Genomic DNA, 21,967 nt, shown 5'->3' with positions numbered 1-21,967 from the left:
GCAGGATGCAATGTGCACCCCGGAAGTTAGAGCGGAAATAGTTAAAATGCAGACCGGAAACGCAATAAGGATCGCGGTGTTGCGCCAGCGACTAGGAGCAAATCCAATCATCTCGATGGTTTATTGTCTGTCAGGATATACGAAGTGTCTATGGCCAAGGCTCCGTCACATGAAACGAGGAAATCGGGTTACAGTTAGTTTCCTACTGGCCGGGCTGCCTCACATGGTGCGCGGTTCTCTTTCTGGCTATTGGCTGCTGGGAGTTAGAACGACGCTCGCGAGCGGGGGGCAAGAACGGGATTGGCCCGCGAGCGGCCAAGTGGGCGGGGAGTCTGGGCAGCGTGCGCTGGGCGACGGAGTGGAGTCAGCAGTCAGTTGACTGCGTCTCCCGAGCAGCGGCGAAGCGCGGTGGCTGGATGTGGCGGGGTCTCCAGCGGGTGACGGCCAGAGCCATGTCCGGGGGCGGCGCCTTCCGTCGCCAGCGCCCGCCGAAGGACTCGCTGCGGCACCTGCGCTCGCGAGAGAAGCGCCAGGGAGCCACGGGGCCCTTCCAGTCCTCGGGGCCCAGGACCGTCTTCTTGCAAGTGGCGGCGGCCGGGACGCGGGATGCGGGAGCCGCGCTCTATGTCTTCTCCGAGTATAACCGGTTAGTGGTGTCCCGAGGCCTTGAGCCGCCCCTATATAAAGCGCCTCCTTCCCTTCGTCCCGGTTTTTAGTTTATGGAAGAGGAGCGACGCTTCTCTTCGCTCAACGCGGTTGTTCTTTCCAGCGCAGCTTCCTCCTTAAATGACGTTTCCTTTTCTGTCGATCTCGGCCCAGTTAGTGCAGGTGGCCCACCAGACAGCACACCTGGGCCCTCTCCCCATCGTCCTCTGCATTAGGACTGGCAGTTGTGGCCATGCCCAGTTGCATAGCGGTGGAGCAGGCAAGACGGCCAGGGCACACGCAGCCCTCCCCCAGGAGCGCCCCTCCAGTCTGCCGCATATGATGCGTGTCAGAGGTAGACGCACCCAGTTCACGAGGCTTTGCCTTGGATACAAGGTGCAATTAGGCCATTTTGACGGCTGGCCCTTTCATTAGCCTGAGTTCGGTTACAGCTCATGCTGTGGGGAAGCAGTAGCGTCCCCTTTTTATTTGCTCTGAGCTCCCCCTGCTACCATGCAGCCTGTCCTGGGTCCTCTAAACCAGGGGTCAGCAACCTTTTTCAGCCACGGTCCACTGTCCCTCAGACCATGTGGCGGGCCGGACTGTATTTTGGAGAGAGAAAAATGAACGAATTCCTATGCCCTACAAATAACCCAGAGATGCATTTTAAATAAAAGCACACATTCTACTCATGTAAAAACACACTGACCACGGGATGGATTGAGAAGGCGATTGGGCTGCATCTGGCCCCCGGGCCTTAGGTTGCCTACCCTGCTCTAACTGATCTGCCTCCAGTGCTGCCTCATCACCATGGTTAGATCCAGCTGCCAATCAGTTGGCTACTGTATGTGAACTGGGGAGGGAGAGCTGTCTCGTACTTCACCTCTTGGGCCAGTCCTGGGTGTTTTAGATTCGTTGTTGCTTTCATAAATCTGAAAATTTATTAAACTAAAATATTACATTCCAGGTATCTTTTTAATTGTGGGGAAGGAGTGCAGCGCCTTATGCAAGAACACAAGTAAGTATAATAATTGGGATTGAGGTTGGTTGCACAGGTGGCCAGAATCCTAGCAGGCAAATTATTCTAATTCTTGTCTTCGCCACAGGTTAAAAGTGGCTCGCTTAGACAATATCTTCATCACCAGAATGAACTGGGCAAATGTTGGTGGCTTGTCAGGTGAGTTCAACTATAGATTCTGTGTTTTAATTGTGTTTTAATTTGGCTGTTTTGAGCTCTTCAGTAGAAGGATAATGCTGATGTTATAGATGGTTAGGCTGCAAGTAGTTCTGAAAAGTAAACTAGTGCTGTAGTAGAAGTAGGAAGACTTATTTGGGTTTCAAAACATTCAGGGGTCTTTTGCAGTTTCTTACTGAAAACTAGCTCTTGCTCTCTCTTCCAGGAATGATTCTTACCTTAAAAGAAACAGGGGTTCCAAAGTGTGTGCTTTCTGGGCCGCCACAGCTGGTGAGTGATGCTGTTCCTACAGTGCTTGCCTGTGAGACCTTTCATCCCTTATTGCCATTACAGTATTCTTGGATAAACTGTTTGAACTAATGCATCCCTGTGGTCACCTGGTTGTCAGGGGTGATGGTGGGCTCAAACACATTGCACCTGAGAGCTGTGCTCTGCGACAGGGAACAACAAGGTTTGTAAGAGCCCTGAGGTTGTATAATAGTGCAATTCTGTATATGTTGACTCAGAAGTATATCCCATTGTGTTCAGTGTGATTTCCCCCCAAATATATCTGTATAGGATTGCAGCTTTAAGCTTTTGTAGTACTGTATGTACTGTCAAGAGGGCAAACTTGAGAACTTAAAACTTACTCCTTACTTTCAGGAAATAAGGCTTCCTTCCTAACACCTGCAACTTGAACTAAGTTGATTCTAGTCTGAGTTTTGCCATCTGCCCTTCTCCACTTGTATAAGTTACAGTGGTACCTCGCAAGACGAATGCCTCGCAAGACAAAAAACTCGCTAGACGAAAGGGTTTTTTGTTTTTTGAGCTGCTTCGCAAGACGATTTTCCCTATGGGCTTGCTTCGCAAGACAGAAACGTCTTGCAAGTTTGTTTCCTTTTTCTTAACACCATTAATACAGTTGCGACTTGACTTCGAGGAGCAACTCATAGAACACGGTGTGGTAGCCTTTTTTGAGGTTTTTAAAGACTTTGGTGATTTTTGAAGCTTTTCCAAAACTTTCCTGACACCGTGCTTCACAAGACGAAAAAAATCGCAAGACGACAAAACTCGCGGAACGAATTAATTTCGTCTTGCGAGGCACCACTGTACATTCCTTGAACTGCTAAAAGCTGTGTGTGCAGCGTGGGGTGCATATGGTTAAATAGGAAACATAAGAATAATCCATGCTATTGTCTTGCTAGAAAAAAAACCTGTGCAATGCTGTAATTTTGACATTCTCTTTCTCTCTGTCTTTCTCTCTTCCTCTCCCATCCCTGCCCTCCACTCCCTTCTACTCCCCCCCCCCCCCGTATATATTCCAGCAAAACTACTTGGAGGCAATCAAAGTATTTTCTGGTCCATTAAAAGGAATAGACATAGGTAGGTACTGCAGGTTTGTGTGTGTGCTTAAAATACATAATTGCTGCAGTCTGATTGGATGGAAGACTTGTCTAGCTAGAGCAGAAGCCTGCTCCACATCTTTGCTGTTGTCTTTGATGCTGAATTCCCCTGCAGCAACTTCCTTCATGTTGTTGACCTCACCATCTTCTTCAGAGGCATCTAGCAAGAAGCCAGCTGAAGTCTGGATAGGATTTGTGTTCCATAGATATTGATTTGGGCATATTTTATCCAACTTTGAAATAATCTTATAATCTTACTGATATTCTCTTATTCGTAGAAAGAATGTGCACTAACAGTATCATCACACTGAATAGTATTTTGTCTGTTTTGTTACTAGCTGTACGGCCCCATTCTGATCCGGAATATCAGGATGAGACAATGACAGTCTATCAGGTTCCCCTGGTAGGTGAGTACAGTGTCATAATTTTAACAGTAAAGGAGGAATGAACATGAGCTGAGAACAGCCTTGGGGCTCTGGTTTGGGTTATGTGGGATTTTACTTTGCACTTTTCATTTCATTCTATAACTTTCCTTTCCTGCTGCTTAATGGCTTCCATAACATATGGAGTGCTGTATGATTTATTTCATTCATCTCCACACTTCCTTGCAAAGGGTAGACATGACTGAGACAGATCTACCCAGGCCACACAGAATGCTGAGGAGGTTTCAGTGTAGTACTAAGGAGATTGCGCTGACAGGACAAACATTTCTTTTTGCCTAATGCAGTTATCTCCTCCACCCATATGCTGTTCTGGGGGTTCTCCCAGCAATCCCAAGCCAATTCTTTTTTGAAGGGAGGAAGGTGGGGGAAGCCCCTTTGCACTAGCAGAAGTCCTTGTGCAGGCACTGCTAACAGGACCAGTCAGTTGAAACTGCACCATTATGTCTTAACAGGGAGTATTTGCTCCCTAATTGTAAGACTGACCCACAAAAATGTCCTCTAGCAGTTAATTCTTTGCCTTCCTGTCCTGTATTCTACTTTTATCTTTCCCCTATAATATCCCCATTGAAGTGGTGTCTTGTCAAATGGGTAGTTGTGAGAATCCAGATACTTTGGGAGCATCAATGGGACTATTTCTGGATGGTAGCAGGGAACTTTGGCTGATGATATTTTGCAGCAGCTAACAAGTTGAGTACCAATTTTCCTCATAAAGATATTCAAAGTGATACATGAAAACAGTTGAATATGTTCTTATTTCCAGTTTAAATAGTGTCCCCAGGGTAGAAGGGTGTGTGTGTGCACGCGCGCATGTGCACTTATTTAACCCCTCTCCCCATTTTATTTTCTGGAACAGGCAAAAAGCCAGAAGTTGAGCAAAGGCTACATCCAAGGCCTGAGTCACCAGCTGGTGAGGCTGAACAAAAGCGCCTCGCAGGACGGGGATCTCCCTCTGTGGAGCAGCAGTCTGTGCAGGGTGGCAGGAGTAAAGAATCCCCTGAGAAAACAGGTGAGGTCAGGACCCACCAGTTAGATACAGATATATTGAAGGAGGGCTGCCTGGAAATTAGGAGCACTAAGTCCAGCACTAAGTTTAAGCTGCATGGTAGCAGAGGGTAAAGCAAAATATCGTTTCTGGTATAACTAATATTAAATTAGGTTAAGGTGTTTCTCTCTGGAGTTTAATTATTTATTTATTTGATTTTATTATTCCTGTTTTGAGCCGGAAGGATCCTTGGGGAGCTTTACACTACAACAACCTTTTTCATTCTGAAGTCCTCCAGATGTTTTGGGCTACAAGTCCTATTATCCCTGACCATTGGCTGTAGTGGCTGGGATGATGGGAGTTGTAGTCCATAACCTGGCACCAGATTGGAGTAGAGTGGACAACATTGATGTTGTGTCTGCCCCCTCCAACAGAAATGGAAAAGCCTGGGGCAGCAACTGGGCCTTGGGTTTTCCAAGGGCAGGTAGATAGCTGGGCTTTTCAGTATTGGGGACCATGTCAGCTGAATATCATGGGGTCATAAGAACATAGAACGCTGCCTAGTACTGAGTCAGACCAATGGTCCATCTACCTTGCTACTGTCTACACTTGACTGGTAGCAGCTTTCCAGGTCTTTAGATAGGGAGTCTCCCCCAGTTCTATTTGGAGATGCAGGGGACCTTCTGAACGTGGGACCTTCTGCAAGCAAAGCAGTTGCTCTACCACTGAGCTATGGCCCATTGTCAAGGCATGTTAGCTTGTTAATTTTGGCAGAGAATTTACGTGCATTATTTTAAAGTTGTGCAAACTACTTGAATCTTAAACACAGAGTTTCTGTTTTTGCATTTAAGATGGTAGCTGGCGTATCGGTCAGAGGGACCCATCACTTGTCGTTGCATTCGTTTGTAAGGTAAGAATTGCCCTGAATAATAATGTGCCTCAATGGCTATTTTACATCTGGCTTCTATGTACAGCAAGGGTAGCTAACCTTTCATGGTACTGATGTTTGGCTAACCCTTTGAGGGTCACATGCCAGCAGTGTGGTCAAAGTATCTTAAGCACACACACTCAGACGCAAACCTGGCTGCACATAGAACACATATACAGCCCACACTTGCATGTACAGAACACTCTCGCCACTAATGCCTTCAGTCTCTTGTGCACATATGTGCAAGCACACACACTGTCTTTACTCCCTATGCCAGCGCTAGGTAGAAAGAGAGTAATCTCTCCTCTGATTTCGGTGTCAGATTGGGATAGAAAGCCCTCTGTTTACCGCGCAAAGGTGCTTTTTCTTCCTCTGGCAGTGTGCCATCACAAGAAGCACTTATTTCCACTTCCTGAACATTAGGACTTTATTTCAAATGGGGGAAGATTTAAGGGAGGGGGCACCATAAGTGGCATTGCAGGTTCATCACCTTTGTACAGAATGATGCTTCCCAGGAACTTGAGTCTTCCTGGATAAAGACTTTGTGTCACAGCTTTAACAGCTCAGAAGTGGAGAACAGTTGAGGCTGAATACTAGTCTGGTGCTTTGCTATTATGCGGGGGCCTATCCGAGTAAGTGGTCATTTGCTTTTCTCACTTTTCCTGCTTATGGAAAATTGAGGAATGTTTAAGATTGCAGGCTTAAGCACAGTTCTTAATAGATATTCTTACGATTGTATTGCACCAGGATTTATTATACGTGTGCGAGACACCCCCCCACAACATATATTTGATTGGCTTCCTTGGAAATGTTTCACATTGACTAGGGATAATTTTGACTGTGAAATGCCTAAAAGTTGTGGTTATTAAAACACATAAAGCACACGTCTATGCCTGGCTGCTTGGAAGCAAGTCCCACTGTGGACAGTGGTGTTTCTCCCTAGTAAGTGTTTTTAGGATTACAGCTTTAGGTTGCTTTCTTATGAAACTGGCTGCCTGTTGGAGGATTCAGTATTTTTTGATACACCTCACTCCAGATGTTGACTTCATTCCAAATGAGACTTTCCACCCCTCCAGTTTCTGCCTGGGGGCATGTCAGACAAGTCTCTTTCTCTCATTCCCTTGTATTTCAATATCAGTTTGTAGGTAGATGTCTTGAAGGGAGTTTTCTGATGTAACAACTTGTGACCAAATGTGCTTTGTTTAACTTCAGCTCCATCCAAAGAAAGGGAACTTCTTGGTGATGAAAGCAAAGGAGCTTGGCTTACCTGTGTAAGTACAGAAGGGTTTCTAGTGAGTTTCCCCCCACGTATTAATCCCTCTGATTAAGTTGACTAACTTTTTATAATTTATTTTTAGGGGCACTGCAGCAATTGCTCCCATCATAGCAGCCGTGAAAGATGGAGAGAACATCACATTTGAAGGCAGAGAGGTATGGCTCTTAGGACAAATTCTTTCACCCACGTGGTCTGACCCTGCTTCTTGTTATGAGTCACTGCCTTTTGGATGTAACTGAATAGGGTTTGTACTTGTTGTTTGGCTGAAGGGAACACAGCCTAAAACATTCTGTCTTTTATCGCTGGTGATCTCTGATTAGCTCATGAAGCCACACTGGTTATGGGTGTATTGATTTGTTCTTATAACGTCAGAAATGTCATGAAATGGCTAGAGGTGGAGGGAAGCATTGGATCTTTTCATCATGGTGGATTCAAGTGACTGACTTTCTCAGGCCAATACTTCCTGTGAAGTATTTGCATAGATGACAAGAATTGCTTCATGCCAGTCTCTTGACTCTTTAGGTGTAGCTTTCAAATTGTCAGCTTGGGACACCAAATACATAGTCCTTGAATTTTGTGTTGTTCGTACATGTTAAATAGCGTCTACTGAGATGTGTGATTGTTCCAGATCTTGGCTGAAGAAATTTGCACACCTACAGACCCAGGAGCAGTTTTCATAATAGTGGAGTGTCCTCATGAAGGTTTTATAGATGCAGTCTGTGAAAACGACACACTGCGAAGGTATGGTTAAGAATGTGCATGTCTACCTTCATATTCAGTATGTGGGGTGAGGGGGGTGCCTTCCTGTGCAGTTGGCATTTCCTGCCAACAACATATTGGAGCTGTCGTGTGACTTGCAAGAAGTAATTTTTGTGTGTAGGACAGAAAGATGCAGTGCACATGAACAAAATAGTGGGCAACTGGCTAGAAACCATTTCTCTGTGGGAACTGGCAATATGGAACTGCTAGGAGATCACTAGTACTGTTCTAGATAGCCAGTGGTTCTGCCCAGATGGACTTGTAAGAGTGGAACAGCCTAGGCACACTGTTCTGAGGTGTCTGAAGGATATTTCCATGTGAGCATCGCTCTTCTGCTCTGACACCGTGGCTACCGATAATAGCTATTCAACTAAGGGCTTACTGCACTTCGCACAGATGCCCGTGGCTTCCATGGCCCCTTCTGTGTTTGGCCATCTTGGAAGTGGTATGAAAGTATTCTACTGTCTGACCAGAAGTAGTTGATCCACTTTGAAGAAACTTGTCAAAAGCTTCCACTGGGCTTGCGTCAAGTACAGTGGTACCTCGGGTTAAGGACTTAATTTGTTCTGGAGGTCCGTTCTTAACCTGAAACTGTTCTTAACCTGAAGCACCACTTTAGCTAATGGGGCCTCCCGCCGCCGCACAATTTCTGTTCTCATCCTGAAGCAAAGTTCTCAACCTGAGGTACTATTTCTGGGTTAGTAGAGTCTGTAACCTGAAGTGTCTGTAACCTGAGGTACCACTGTATTCACTTTGCTCTCCATGTTGCTGATCCTAGAGAAAATGTTGCAGAGATGTTGCAGCTGATGCTTTCTATTGGTGTCTCGTTAATTACTTGAATTTCCAGTTTTGTGTGTGCAGGCTTTAAAGTTATTCTGCCTTCTGGGCTGCTACCCAGCCATCTGGCCCACCGACGTGTTTGGAGATGATTGCGTGCAGTCATGTGCATACAATTGTCTGTAGAGTGGGATGGTAATCTCATATTGGCATTAGATCTCTCTGCTTGCGTTCTGAAGTTATATACAGTGGTACCTCGGGTTACATACGCTTCAGGTTACAGACTCCGCTAACCCAGAAATAGTGCTTCAGGTTAAGAACTTTGCTTCAGGATGAGAACAGAAATCGTGCTCCGGAAGTGCGGCAGCAGCAGGAGGCCCCATTAGCTAAAGTGGTGCTTCAGGTTAAGAACAGTTTCAGGTTAAGAACGGACCACCGGAACGAATTAAGTACTTAACCCAAGGTACCACTGTATGGGAAAACAGAAGAGCAAAACAGTAACTCCCATCTTCCCAAATCACACTGGCGTGATATGGCACTAACCATGCAGCCATTCCCAGAAACCCTGTCATAAGGGCCTACGGCCAGCGGTATTTACCTGATGATGCACCTGCTTGTCCACTGTGAGGACAGGATGCTGAACTAGAGGATCCTTTTACCTGATCCAGCAGGTCTGCTCTTTATAAGAAGTTATCATCTACCTTGGGAGCCCATCCCTCCCTTCCTGGAGCTTCACCTCCACCCCCTGCTCTGTGAGCTCCATGTGAGTTGGTTGATCTGTCCCTATATCCCAGAACCACTGCTTTTAACTGTTCGTTTTGTTTGCAGGTATCAAGAAGGAAAACAGGAGACTCCTGTGGCTTTAGTTGTTCATATAACTCCAGAACGTATTCTGAAGGACAGCCGGTATAAGCAGTGGCTAGAAAGGTATGTTTGTTGGTTGGAGTCTGTAGTCCTGTTCAGATGTTCCCATGGGTACTGGACATATGGGGCGGCCCCACCTCCTAGATGCTGCTGTACATGCCAGCTACATTCCTCTCAGCTGGCACATAACGGCTTAAATAGTGGAAGATAAGCTGCCTTCTAAGTCCGAGGGACCACTTCGCTCATGGTTTTAAAGTCTCTACAGTATATCAGTTTTCAAGGTTCCCTGCTTAAATCTACTCCTCTTGCAAATCTTATCTGGATAAAAATTCTGTGAATTAGCTGCAACTCCTGTCTGCAAGCAAAGCCTGTCATATTCTTAGGCACTCCTTTCCCCAGTTTGCTTTTTTTCTTGCTGATGTGATTTGTGCTGTTCTTCTGTGTGTATTCAGTAACACAACTTGTAGGGAAATAAAATTAAAAAAATATCTGGGAGAAAGACAGGCCAAGTATCCTAGCAGGGCTAAACCTAGGGAAACTGTGTTCAGACTGGGAACACAGTAAGGAGCATGACCTGACAAGGTGAATACATTGTAAGTAATGTGAACTGTGTTAGTGCGCAGAACATTGAGGGACTCTACCAAGAAGGCACAATTCTAGTCAAAACGGCCCTCCTAATTTACAAATTCTAATAGTAATCTCAAGTTTAAACCCACTAGAGCCGTGTGTTTTGTTTTTCTTATCCCACCAGATTTGGAGCCAGTACTCAGCACTTGATACTCAACGAGAATTGCCGTTCGGTGCACCAACTCCGCAGCCACAAGATTCAGACCCAGCTCAACCTCATCCACCCAGAGATCTTCCCGCTGCTTACCTGCTACAACAGCAAGGTGAAGTTTCTTCTTGATTTCAGAGTGTGAAAGCAAGGGGTGTGCCTTTCTTTTGCACAACTGTTTTGGTAGCACAGTTTTTTATATTTTCCTGTCTGCCCAGCAGGAAGAAGAGGCCACGTTCGATGTACCTGTCACACGCGGAGAGTGCCTCCTCAAGTACCAGCTAAGGCCCAAACCAGAATGGCAGAGGTTGGTGAGCACTTACAACTTGTCCTTGGATAGGGACATAAGGCCTTCAAAATTACTTTCAGATACAGTAGTACCTCGGTTTACAAACTTAATCCTTTCCTGAAGGCTGTTCTTAAACCAAATCTGTTCTTAAACCGAGGCATGCTTTCTCTAATGAGGCCTCCCGCCGCCAGTGCCCTTCCACCGTTCAGCTTCCATTCGTAGACTGAGGTAAAGTTCGCAAACCGGAACACTACTTCCAGTTTTGCGGAGTTCGTAAACTGAATAGTTCGTAAACAGGACTGTTCATAAACAGAGATCCCACTGTAATTATTTTATGTACACTGCTTAGTTGTTTTTTTAAAATAATCCTGTGGTTTCCCCCCCTCCCCTAAATATTTAAATACTAAAATAGCAATCCTGCCTTTCTTCGCTTTTGTAAAAGTAGATACTGTGAGAGCCATGGAGCTACTGCCTTTCCATTTCTTTTTCTGCCCTATTCCAAATAAGGCCTAGTTAATTTCAATATTAAAGTCAGTAAAAAAAAAGTTTTGACACAGTGCATGACATAACACTATTGTGCAGGGAGTTATCCTGTTCATCCCAAATCATTGACTTCTAGGGGTGGAATGGTGTGTTGGTCTAATATTAAACCAGAGCAGGAGTAGCCAATGTGGTGCCAGGTAGTGTGGACTCCAATTCCCATCAGCCCCAGCCAGCATGACCAACAGAAGCTGATGGGAGTTGTAGTACACAATCCATGGGTTTCCCCCTGGTGTGAGGAAGGAGGTTAGAGACAAGTGGCAGCTCCCTGTTGTCTAATGTCTATTTCTGCCCCCAGTGCTACTTGTTAAGTCAGACATTGGTTTCAGTAGCAGTGGGGAATAAAGCTTTGTGAAGTAGGCTGGTTGAGACGAGGGAGACAAGGAGCATTGAAGGGTGGGCAGCTTGCAAAGGGCTCCTTTGGTTTAAGCTGATGCTCATCTGGTGAGTGGACTTCCAAGGAATTTGGTCCAGAGCACCTGGGCTTTGCAGGTGGAAGATAAAAATGCTTTCTTGGTGCTGGTAAATTTTACTGAACGGAAAGAGCAATCGGGATGCTTGGGAGAAGTAATTAGGTACTTTGATTGGGAAATTAATGGCTGTTGTTTTTCTCTTTCCCCCTCCCCTGCTCCACTTTTGACTTTCTGTTTTTTCAGGGAGGCTGTTCTTGCTTGTAATCCTGCTGAGTTTGTAGCTGAAGCCTTGGAACTCCCTCACTTCCAGGATTGTGTGCAGAAGTGCAAAGAGAGCTTACCAGCCTCATCAGGTGAATAGGTTGCCTGTGCTTGGAAAGGGCTAATGAGAAAGCTTGGGGAGGGTGATACAACCTTCTTTTTCCTGATGTGTTTTGGAGGCTAAAGGCAGCAACAAATAAGAACTATTTAAAGACAATGTCTGAAAAGTTGGCCATTATCTTCGAAGGGATGTTAGACATAATATTCCTACTGTATTTTTCGCCCTATAGGACGCACTTTTTCCCCTCCAAAAATGAAGGGGAAATGTGTGTGCGTCCTATGGGGCGAATGCAGGCTTTCGCTAAAGCCTGGAGAGCGAGAGGGGTCGGTGCGCACCGACCCCTCTCGCTCTCCAGACTTCGCGCAGCTCTCCGCAAGGCGCGGGAGCCCGGCGCTGGGCTCCCACGGCTTGCAGAGAGTTGCCTGTTCTGGGGGCTGGGGTCGGGGGAAGCTCGGACTTCCCCTGCCCCAGCCCAGCGCCTGGGGGGAAAATAATCCCCCCCCCTTATTTCCCCCACAAAAAACTAGGTGCGCCTTATGGGACGGTGCGTCCTATAGGGTGAAAAATACGGTACTTCCTTGATTTTCTTTAATGTTTACATCCCTTGAGAACATCTGCAGTAAGGAATGTTTTCTTCCTGTCTCCCGCCAGGCCCCCTTTCTAAGTTTTTCTTCCTGATCCTGTCTGTTGAGTTGTGCTTGTAAAGGTCCACTGCTTAGTTAGCAGCAAATGACCACATCCAACAGTCAGGGGACTGCTAGCGTGTGTGTCTGAGTGGGATTTCATTTTGTCTAATTACAGGCTGTCGTAAGCCACTTTGAGCAGCATTTGAATGAAAAGGCGGAGGATAAAACTTCAGAATTAATAATTGAGCAAGGTTGGGGGATACAGTGCTTGGTTGTATCGCAAAAGGCATTTGCCAGCAAACAGTGTAACTTTGCTTAAGGTGTAGTGTGTGGTGTGCTGGACTGCAGCTAGTGGGGTGTAGAGTGGACACCTCCACTTCTCACTATCAGCTATGCAGCATATCAGTTGCCATTATGTTTTTAGAGCTGTGTTTTCCAGTTGAAAGAGAAAGCTTAATGGGAAAGTTGAAAAACGTATTAAAAATCACACCGTTTATTCACTAGAAAGTTATTTCACTTGACCTGAAAACAGCCAGAATCCAGTCCTTCTAACACTGTTGGGGTTTAACTTCTTGTTCCTTCCGGAGGGCTGTGCTTTGTTTTCCAGGTGAAGTAGAGATAGAAACCCAGCCAGATGGGTGGGCTATAAATAATAAAATTATTGTAAGCCGCCGCAGTACAGAAATCTGCAAGATCCATGTTCTTTTCTATCTGTTTCTAGGAACCACTGGCTCCTACCCAGAAGTTGTTTTCTTAGGAACAGGCTCTGCGGTCCCAATGAAAATCCGAAACGTTAGCTCTACACTGATAAACCTTAGGTAGGTACAAACGCATGAGTGTCCTGTGGGGGCAGGTTCTCTTATAAGGAATCGTTGACAAATAACACCCAGTCCCAAGTGGTGAGGGCTAAAAAAAACAAACGCTTTTTAACTTTGTTCCCAGCTGTTGTAGCCATCAAGCAGTATCCAGCAATCACACCTATAGGCTTACCACCACATTCCTTCTCTGAAGTTAACCTCAGACTTTTCACTCAAGTGATGATGCTTTTTGCAGATGGCTCCTTAGTATGTGACGAGCAATTGCTTATTCTAAGTCGTCTCTTTTATCTTCCTGCTGTAGCACATGCTGCTTGTTGCATTTTGAGCAAGCTGCATGTATGAAACTTTTATTATATCAGTTTAGAACCCTGCCTTTCTGTGTCAAATTGAAATGCTCAAGCAGCTTTCATCACAAACCTAAAAAAAGGAGAAGCTGGAAAAACGGAACAAAGACAGATGCATGAGATAGGCATAAAGCCAGGGCTGGCCAAGCCAAAGGCCTGCTGAAACAAAGTCTTGAGTTGATGATGGAAAAGCCATGAGGAAGGAGTGGGCCAGATGGATGTCCCAAGGGCAGCCTAGGCACAACAATGGAGAAAGCTCTTTTGTGCTTTCCTATTAATCGGGTGGTGCCAGAACATGCAGCAACATCTCCTCACTTGATACCTTAGCTCAGTGGTTCCCATGTGGTCCACGTAACCCACCCGGGGGGGGGGGTCTGTGGCACTGTTCACATAAGAAGAACTACCATAGAGATATCAAAGTTTTCAGAAGTAGGGGGTCCATGGCTTAGCTTCTGAAAAACAGGGGGCATGCAGTACTTAGTTAATTGGGAACCACTGTCTTTGCCCTTTTCCCTGAAGTTGTATCATTGGATGCTGTATCCTGTCAGCATCGAAAGCTTTTGCCGGCCTTTGTTTCCTTGGCTGCTGGACAGATATCTCAATATACTGATGCTAGTAGATGTGGTACAAACCTGCACTCACTCTCTTGCTAGCCCTACCCAGTCTCTGCTTCTGGATTGTGGTGAAGGAACATTTGGCCAGCTTTGCCGTCATTATGGAGATGAAATTGACCGAATCCTGTGTAACATTGCAGCTGTGTTTGTGTCTCATATACATGCTGACCATCATACAGTGAGTATTGTATAGGGATGGGCACTATAGCATTCTTCCCCCCCCCCACCACTATATTTTAATGTCCTCAGGGGTAGTGTGTAGTTTTTACCCTATGTCCTCCTCTGCACCTTCATTTTTTCTATCAACCTTTAAAAAGGCGGCTTGGTGTAGCTAATTCTTTCTTGGTGACAAGCCATTATGAAGTTACGATGGTACTGTGTGGTTGAGCAGCTAACCCAATTTGTTGACATCTTTGAAATGCTGCAGGGACCTTTTTCTTTCCATAAAATAAATGTTTGAAAGCAAATCCTTGTCTTGAGGTGTAGTAAGTTAGAACAATTTGCAGTGGTAAGTGCACTTCAATTATTATTGTTATTTTTTATTATATTTATATTTATTAAAAAAACCTTACCTGACATTTAAAATTCGGCAAAGCTACTTTATCTTTCCTGTGCGCAGTCTCCATATATTTGGAAGTACATTATATGGCAACATTCCTTTTATTTTTCAAGCAGTAGCCCCCCCCCCCTTTAAAGCAAATAGATTGGCGTAGTACAGTCATACCTCTAGTTGTGTTAGGTCCATGTTGTGGATTTTCGGGATGTGAACACAGCAGATCCGGAAGTGTATACTTCTGGGTTTCGCCGCACGTGCAGAACCGCTCTTCGCGCATGCACAGGAGCGCTCTATTGCGTCATGCGCAGAAGCGACGCTCTACTTACGGTCTTTTTGGGGTGCGAACAGCACCCTGGAACGGATTGTGTCCGTAAGTAGAGGTACCACTGTACTTCATTTCAGTTTTTGTTGCTTATGGACAAGTGTACAGCCAGATGTCTTATTTACAATGGGCCTCTCTCCTCTCTCCTAGGGCTTGTTGAATATATTGTTGCAGAGACATCGGGCGTTTGTAAGTATGTCAGCCTTAAAGCTAGAGCTCAACTTTGTGAGGGTGGCAGCACTGACACATTAACAGAGTCAGCCCTTGCCTTGCATCTGATCTGATGCATGCTTCCTATTTACTTAGCCTTGCAACATCTCCGACCTTTGCTTCTCTCTTACCTCAGATGACCCTGGGTCAGCCCTCCAGCCCGCTGTTGCTGGTTGCACCCACATTGATCATGACATGGCTGCACCAGTACCATGACCATTGCCAAGAAATCTTGAGGCACATCAAGTGAGTAGATACACCAGGTGTCTTGCTTTGCTATGGGACACTGCAGGGCCCTCAGATGCACTGCATCTATTCTCAGATGCAGCTGCTGCCATGCTTTACCCCAATTCGTGGTGTGCAGCTGAAGAAATGTGTTTTTTGTTTTGCTCTTTTTTGCTGTCCTCTGCTATGTCTCACTGTCCTGCCTCTGAAGGAGTCTGTATTTAAGCTTTCTTAAAGTGGGAAATGTTTTTAGATAGTGGTCAAGTTTGGGTTGAAGTATCTAATTTCATCCAAACCTTCAAGACCATCATAGTTGCTAGTTTAATAGCAAATGCTTGTGTCCATTTTGAAGGATCTATTGCTGGTCCAGATTGTCTAGCTATTCATGCTCACTTATAGGCTAAGATGTATTTACTTCAATCCGTATTAATGCATGCTTCCCATCTTCTCTTACCTTTGAGGGTGAAGATGATGAACTCTTTGCAGGCTTATTGAGACGGGATTTCCTTGGTGTTTCTGCCCCACTAGCAAGCGGCCTTAAAGCTTGGATTTTTTTTTAGTCTAATCATTTGCTATGTTTCTCTCCTGTATTGGCCAATAAGAACCATGTATTACATATTCCAGAGATCACAGAGTTTGCAATGCATCACAGAGTGATTTTTGTCCGTAGCACAGGAGTGGGGAAGGCCACAAGGCCATTTCCCCAAAGTAATGCCTATCTGTCAATCAGATAATTGTTCACACTGTTGATCCCTGAAGAAAGCCAGATTGAACCCCCCTGTCCCTGACCATCATCTGAATCCAGTCATCACCACCTTCACAAAATCTGGGAGCAAGTGGCAAATAGGGGATTATGAAGGCAGATGGGGGAGTGTACTATTTCAAGAGGTTAATTGCTGCCCCTTGACTGCGCTAGGTGGTACTGCTGTTCTTATTCTTTTGGTAATTGTGGGGTGGAGGGGAAAATCTTGGAATAATCATATTGCGTCTTTCACCCCCCCTTGCAGCTTGATTCCTGCACGGTTCTTAATAGAAGATTGTGATGTATTTAAACCTAAAGCAAAGGCTTTCATTAGCTTGCTTCTGGAGAAATACGACTTTGCAAAGGTAAGGCAGGTTCGTGGTGGGATGGGTGAAGAAAGGAAGCTCCTGTGGGAGTGTAGAAAGCGCAAGAGTTAAATTGTTTAGCTAAATTGTCTTCTCTTAGAAACAACCAGCTTGAAAGAAACAAGGCCACAATTTATGTGATTGAATAGAGACTAAAGATAAGACAGCCTGGGGAATGCAACAAATAATGCTGTAGAAGCTTCAAAGAGAATTGCAGATTAAGCACTACTGAATAGCTGTTGCTGTAAAATTAGGGTAGCAACAAAGTGGACAAATTGCACGTGTCAAAAGGTGTCAGCTGCTAATTGGTTAGTGTTGCTAAATGATGCTTTTTAGCTGTGTTAAACTAACATAATGAAGGGGTGGGTTTGATGATTTTTACATCGTATCTATGCTTGTATTGCGTTTGAATCCTTGTAGTGACTTCTGCATTGGGGATGCTACTTTGTACATACAAGTAAATGTGATTGAGTACTTTACCTTGTCTTATTGACCTCCAGTGAAGGAACCAAGCTCTTTCCCCTACAGGAGAATCTCAGTGACCAGCATGTTGTGCTTTTTAGTTTCAGACATGTGAGGTCCGGCACTGTAAGAATGCCTTTGCTTGTTCCATGGTTCACAAATCTGGGTGGAAAATAGTATATTCTGGTGACACTATGCCATGTGATGCTTTAGTCGAAATGGGTAAGTGGATTGTTTGTTTTTTGTCAATGGTTCTAGATTATCTGATAATTGTTGGGAATGCTGTGTAGAAAGCCAAATGTCTCTTTGTTTAATTATTTTCCTTCCCCCTAAAATGTGACAAATCATTTTTACAGGGAAAAATGCTTCTCTGTTGATACATGAAGCTACACTGGAAGATGGGTTAGAAGAGGAAGCTATAGAGAAGACACACAGGTAAATTATAGAAGGGGGAGTGGTATTGGCATTTTCTTAGGGTGGCATAAATGAAATGAAAATGCAGTACTTCCTTGAATCGAAGTAGTGATGGGAAATGTGTAGAGGCACCTTGTGTTCCTCTAGTAGTTGTGTAAGATTGGTGCAGATACCAACTAGCTGTTTCTGCCTTCGGCACTTCTGTGGACCTATCTTGTTTTTATCTTAAATGTTTAAAAAAGGGTGAATGATAGGGTTATGTGCTTTGAAATAATACAGCTTTCTACTGGGAAAGTAAATAATTGCAGTGAAAAGTTACAGCTTTTCCCAATCTCTAGCAGAATTAGCTTTGGCATTTTGGCAGGATGTCCACAGATTGAAGCCAAACAATATGAAATCACAGTCTGTTCCAGAGCATAACTCAGGAGGGAAGCTATGGACTACTAAGACCCAAACTCATTTCATTTCATGTTGACATGGGTGTTTCTGCTTGCTTGTTATATATAATAGCAACTGAAAGAATTAAACTGCGTAGGAAGCTTTGGCTCATAAAATATTGTTCCTGCAGTGTTATAATAGGTTTCCCACTCCTCTTAGTATTTTCTTTTATGCTGGGTATTGGCTATTATGATACCTGAGGGGAGCCTTTTGCAATTCATATTGTACAGTCCTTTGTTTTACTGTTCTTCCTTCCTATAGTACTACCTCCCAAGCAATTGGAGTTGGGATGAAGATGAATGCAGACTTCATCATGCTCAATCACTTCAGCCAGCGCTATGCCAAAATCCCTCTCTTCAGTGAGGATTTCAGTGAGAAAGTTGGAATTGCATTCGATCACATGCAGGTGAGTGAAGAACTTGAGCTTTGAGGTATAAGAGAGCTCCACGTTTTCAGGTAATTTGAGAGAAGTTTTTCTCTCCCTTGAAAATGTTTACTAAATCAGGCTTTTAGCATCTGCAAAGAATGCGGACCATACAGAACAAGAGCAAGTGGGATCAGAGATGCTTGTTTCACCTTCCTTTATCAAACCCACATTGGGCTGGCTCCTAGCATTCCCCAGTCATATGTCAGCTTTTGTTGGGTGGTCTTTGCTGGGGATCCCAACTTACTTACATTAGAAAAGTATGTTGGGGCTCCAGAGGCTGCAGTGGTCCAGCACTGTGGCAGTGCTGGCTTGGATTGAACCTTCTTTTTGTGTGCACTACACAGGTCAAACGGGACACGGGTGGCGCTGTGGGTTAAACCACAGAGCCTAGGACTTGCCGATCAGAAGGTCGGCAGTTTGAATCCCTGCGGCGGAATGAGCTCCCGTTGCTCGGTCCTTGCTCCTGCCAACCTAGCAGTTGGAAAGCACGTCAAAGTGCAAGTAGATAAATTGGCACCGCTCTGGCGGGAAGGTAAACGGCGTTTCCGTGCGCTGCTCTGGTTCGCCAGAAGCGGCTTAGTCATGCTGGCCACATGACCCGGAAACTGTACGCCGGCTCCCTCGGCCAATAAAGCGAGATGAGCGCTGCAACCTCAGAGTCGGTCACGACTGGACCTAATGGTCAGGGGTCACCTTTACCTTTACACAGGTCAAGGGGAGTTGAAGGTTGGGAAAAGGAACTCCTTTTTGTCCACAACCAAGAGAATGCTATGCACATATCTCCTCTATTACAGTAGTTTATAGCAGGAACAAAATCTGTAGCCCACCAGATGTTTGTTGGACTCCCAGTTCCCATCTGCCCCAGCCAGCGTGGCCAATAATCCAAGATGATGGGAGTTGTAGTCCAACAACAGCTGGAGGGCCACAGGTTAGCTATTCCTGCTTTATTATTGGCTGTGGGTGAGTGGGAGATACAGTACTGCATAATTCCTGCTGCTCTAATATTTGCCTTCATTGCCAGGTGCGTTTTGGCGATTTTGCTGCTATTCCAAAACTGATCCTGCCGTTGAAAGCCTTGTTCGCAGATGAGATTGGGGAGATGGAAGAGCGGAGGGAGAAGCGGGAGCTGCGTCTCCTCCAAGAGGCAATTAAAGCTTCGGAGGCCCGGACTGTTGTTGAGAACAAGGCTCCAGCCAAAATGAAATTGGAACACACCGAGGATTCTCACGGAGCGCCAAACAAAAAGCTAAAAACTCTCAGCTGAGCACAGCAGCAGACAGCTGCCTTTGTGCCTTTCTGACAGGGAGAGTGACTTATGCATGACATATGTGGTATGCACAGCACGGAGGATTCTGGAAGGCAGCTGCACACTTGAGCTTAGCCAAACTTGGTTGGCCTCTGGTAAATTACCTGTGCTGCTTCTACAGGTGCAATTCCCGCTGGACATATGACTAGCACAGCTGGCAAAATGTGCTTCCTGGCTACAGCGTGCAGATCTAGTCTAATGGCTTGTCTGACTGTTTGCTAGAAATATTTTATTTTTCCTTTTTTATAAACGTTGAGGCAGATATCAGCAAATGACGGGGCTCCTAACTTGTGGTCCATGGAGCTTCATTCAGGTAATCTGTGGTGTGTCTCTAAAAATGCAGTAAAAAAACATGCATCGTCTAGCACACTGCGTTACAATTGCTACAACAGGCAGAAAAATCACTAAGTAGTCCACCAAGACCCTCAGCAATTTTCAGGTTGTCTGTGGAATCAGGGGAGTTTGGCAACCACTGATTTAGACAAAGGGAAATCAGGATATTTTAACAAATGGGGATAGGACCTCTGGAATAAGGGGTGATTCTGTCTATTTTGCGACTTCCTAAATATTTATCATTTTTAGTGGGGAAATACCTCACTATGGAAGAGGATGTGATGTGATGTGTTGTAGCTATGCTTGCTTGCAGCAGTAATACAAGATACCTAGGTTACATCTTGCAGAACTCACCACCACTTTGGTATTTGCAGCATTGATGCTGTAGGTCATTCTTCCTTGTATTTTTTTAAAATAAGGGAACCAGTAAATCATATTTACTAATTACCTGTGTGTGTGTGTGTGTGTGTGTGTGTGTGTGTGAATGCGCATGTTGTCCTGGACGACAAGGTTTTGGAAGCAGAACTATTGTAACAAACTTGCCTTTTTGATTCATTTTGGAGTAAACATGTCAGAAGAAAAGCTCTGGTGGGTTAGACCAAAAGCCCATATTGCCCAGCATCCAAATCTACATATGACATAAGAGCAATAGCCATCTCCCACTCAACGTTCACCTGTAACTGGTATGCAGAGACATGCTGGTACTGATCCTGGAAATAGCAACTATTTGTAGGTTTATCCGCCATGAATTTGTCTAATTCCCTTTACAAATCTGTTGGTGGTCAGCACCACATTTTGCAGGTGCAACGGCCGCAGTTTAACTGCATTGTGTGAAGAATTGCTTCCTTCTGTCTGTCCTGAATCTCCCACCGTGCAGCTTCAGTGCATGATTCCTGGTTCTAGGATTATTAGGGAGAAACTTATTTCTGTCCACTCTTTCACACTGTGCATAATTTTGTACCCTTTACCATGTCCTCCCTTACTTTACCCCCCCCAGCCCCCCCAACAGGACAGATCACTGGTTGCTCTTGCCCTTTACTGCATTTTTCCAATCTGAACAATATTCCTCCTTGTTTTAAGCATTAATTTTTTACTAAATGTGCTTGACCAAAATACAGTAACAAGCAACAACATGCTATGCACATCATAATGCAGGCACCCCCCAAACTCGGCCCTCCAGATGTTTTGGGACTACAATTCCCATCATCCCTGATCACTGGTCCTGTTAGATAGGGATGATGGGAGTTGTAGTCCCAAAACATCTGGAGGGCCGAGTTTGGGGGTGCCTGTCATAATGGGTACAATACATGGGTGACATAGCAAAAGCAATAAAAGGAAACGTGAATTGAGAGACTGGCACAAAGAGCATACACAGTAAGTGGATGCATTTGTTAGCAGGTAGCATCTTTAACTCAATAATAATAATAGTAATAATAATTTTATTCTTTGTACCCTGATTGGGTTGCCCAAGCCAGTCTGGGTGACTTCCAACATATATATATATATAAACATAATAAAACATTTAAAACATACAGGGCCGCCTTCAGACACCTTCTAAAGGTTGTGTAGTTATTTGTTACTCTACCAATCCTGCTCATATCAGTCAGCTTTTCCATTAGAGCAGTATCCCACACTTTGCACTACCAGCCCAGCAGAGAAGGAAGTGTTCTGACACCATTGTCTTGCTACTTCTAGTCTGCTAAGAGAATAAAATCAAAAATTTATGAACAAGATTGCTCAATGTCTCAGGCCAAATTGAGCTAAAGGACAAATTTGAAATTCATGAAACTCTGTGAGAGGATCATCACTAAACTGGGCTTTTATTTGCTCCTTTGTCAACAGGACTCCCATCATTTAAAAGCTCTTTTCAGCTGATAAAGACCTTTTGCTGCCCAAGTTTTAAAATATACCATTATTGTCTTGAAAGGAAGAGTAACAAAAATGGCAGTAGCAGTGATTGAAAAGATATCCAGTGTGAAGACCATTTCCCCCCTGTTTTTGAAGTGGTTGCATAAAATGGGTTGAGAAGAGTTTTCCGTTTCACTGGTGCTATTTTCAAGAAAGGGAGAGCTCTGTAACACACTTGATCTGTTTCAATTTCCATAGAGCGCCAGTAAATTTCATGGTCCCCTCTCATCATGTGAATCATTTTGTTAAACTGGTAGGCATGGTAAT

The 21,967-nt window shown here is 44.8% G+C and overlaps 1 protein-coding gene across 2 annotated transcripts; it reads left to right on the top strand.

Annotated features, from left to right (window-relative positions):
• Positions 1-329: 329 nt before the first annotated feature.
• ELAC2 (elaC ribonuclease Z 2) lies at positions 330-20,239 on the top strand. 2 transcript variants are annotated; one of them, XM_028717202.2, is made up of 24 exons: positions 330-646; positions 1,613-1,663; positions 1,752-1,822; positions 2,046-2,110; positions 3,145-3,202; positions 3,561-3,629; positions 4,519-4,671; positions 5,499-5,557; positions 6,788-6,846; positions 6,934-7,006; positions 7,480-7,592; positions 9,216-9,314; positions 10,003-10,141; positions 10,245-10,333; positions 11,512-11,621; positions 12,938-13,034; positions 14,032-14,170; positions 15,021-15,059; positions 15,217-15,326; positions 16,313-16,412; positions 16,976-17,096; positions 17,231-17,309; positions 17,988-18,132; positions 19,175-20,239. In XM_028717202.2, the coding sequence occupies exons 1-24, from the start codon at positions 417-419 to the stop codon at positions 19,415-19,417; spliced, it is 2,511 nt and encodes an 836-aa protein (XP_028573035.2). In that variant the 5' UTR covers positions 330-416; the 3' UTR covers positions 19,418-20,239. The 2 variants fall into 2 exon arrangements, with proteins under 2 accessions (XP_028573035.2, XP_028573036.2); XM_028717203.2 differs by having other exon boundaries at positions 331-646; positions 10,248-10,333.
• Positions 20,240-21,967: the final 1,728 nt, after the last annotated feature.

The sequence above is a fragment of the Podarcis muralis genome, chromosome 2, assembly GCF_964188315.1.
Source record: "Podarcis muralis chromosome 2, rPodMur119.hap1.1, whole genome shotgun sequence".
Lineage (NCBI taxonomy): Eukaryota > Metazoa > Chordata > Lepidosauria > Squamata > Lacertidae > Podarcis > Podarcis muralis.
The sequence above is the reverse complement of the archived record's forward strand: the minus strand, read 5'-3'. Positions and strand labels throughout refer to the sequence as shown.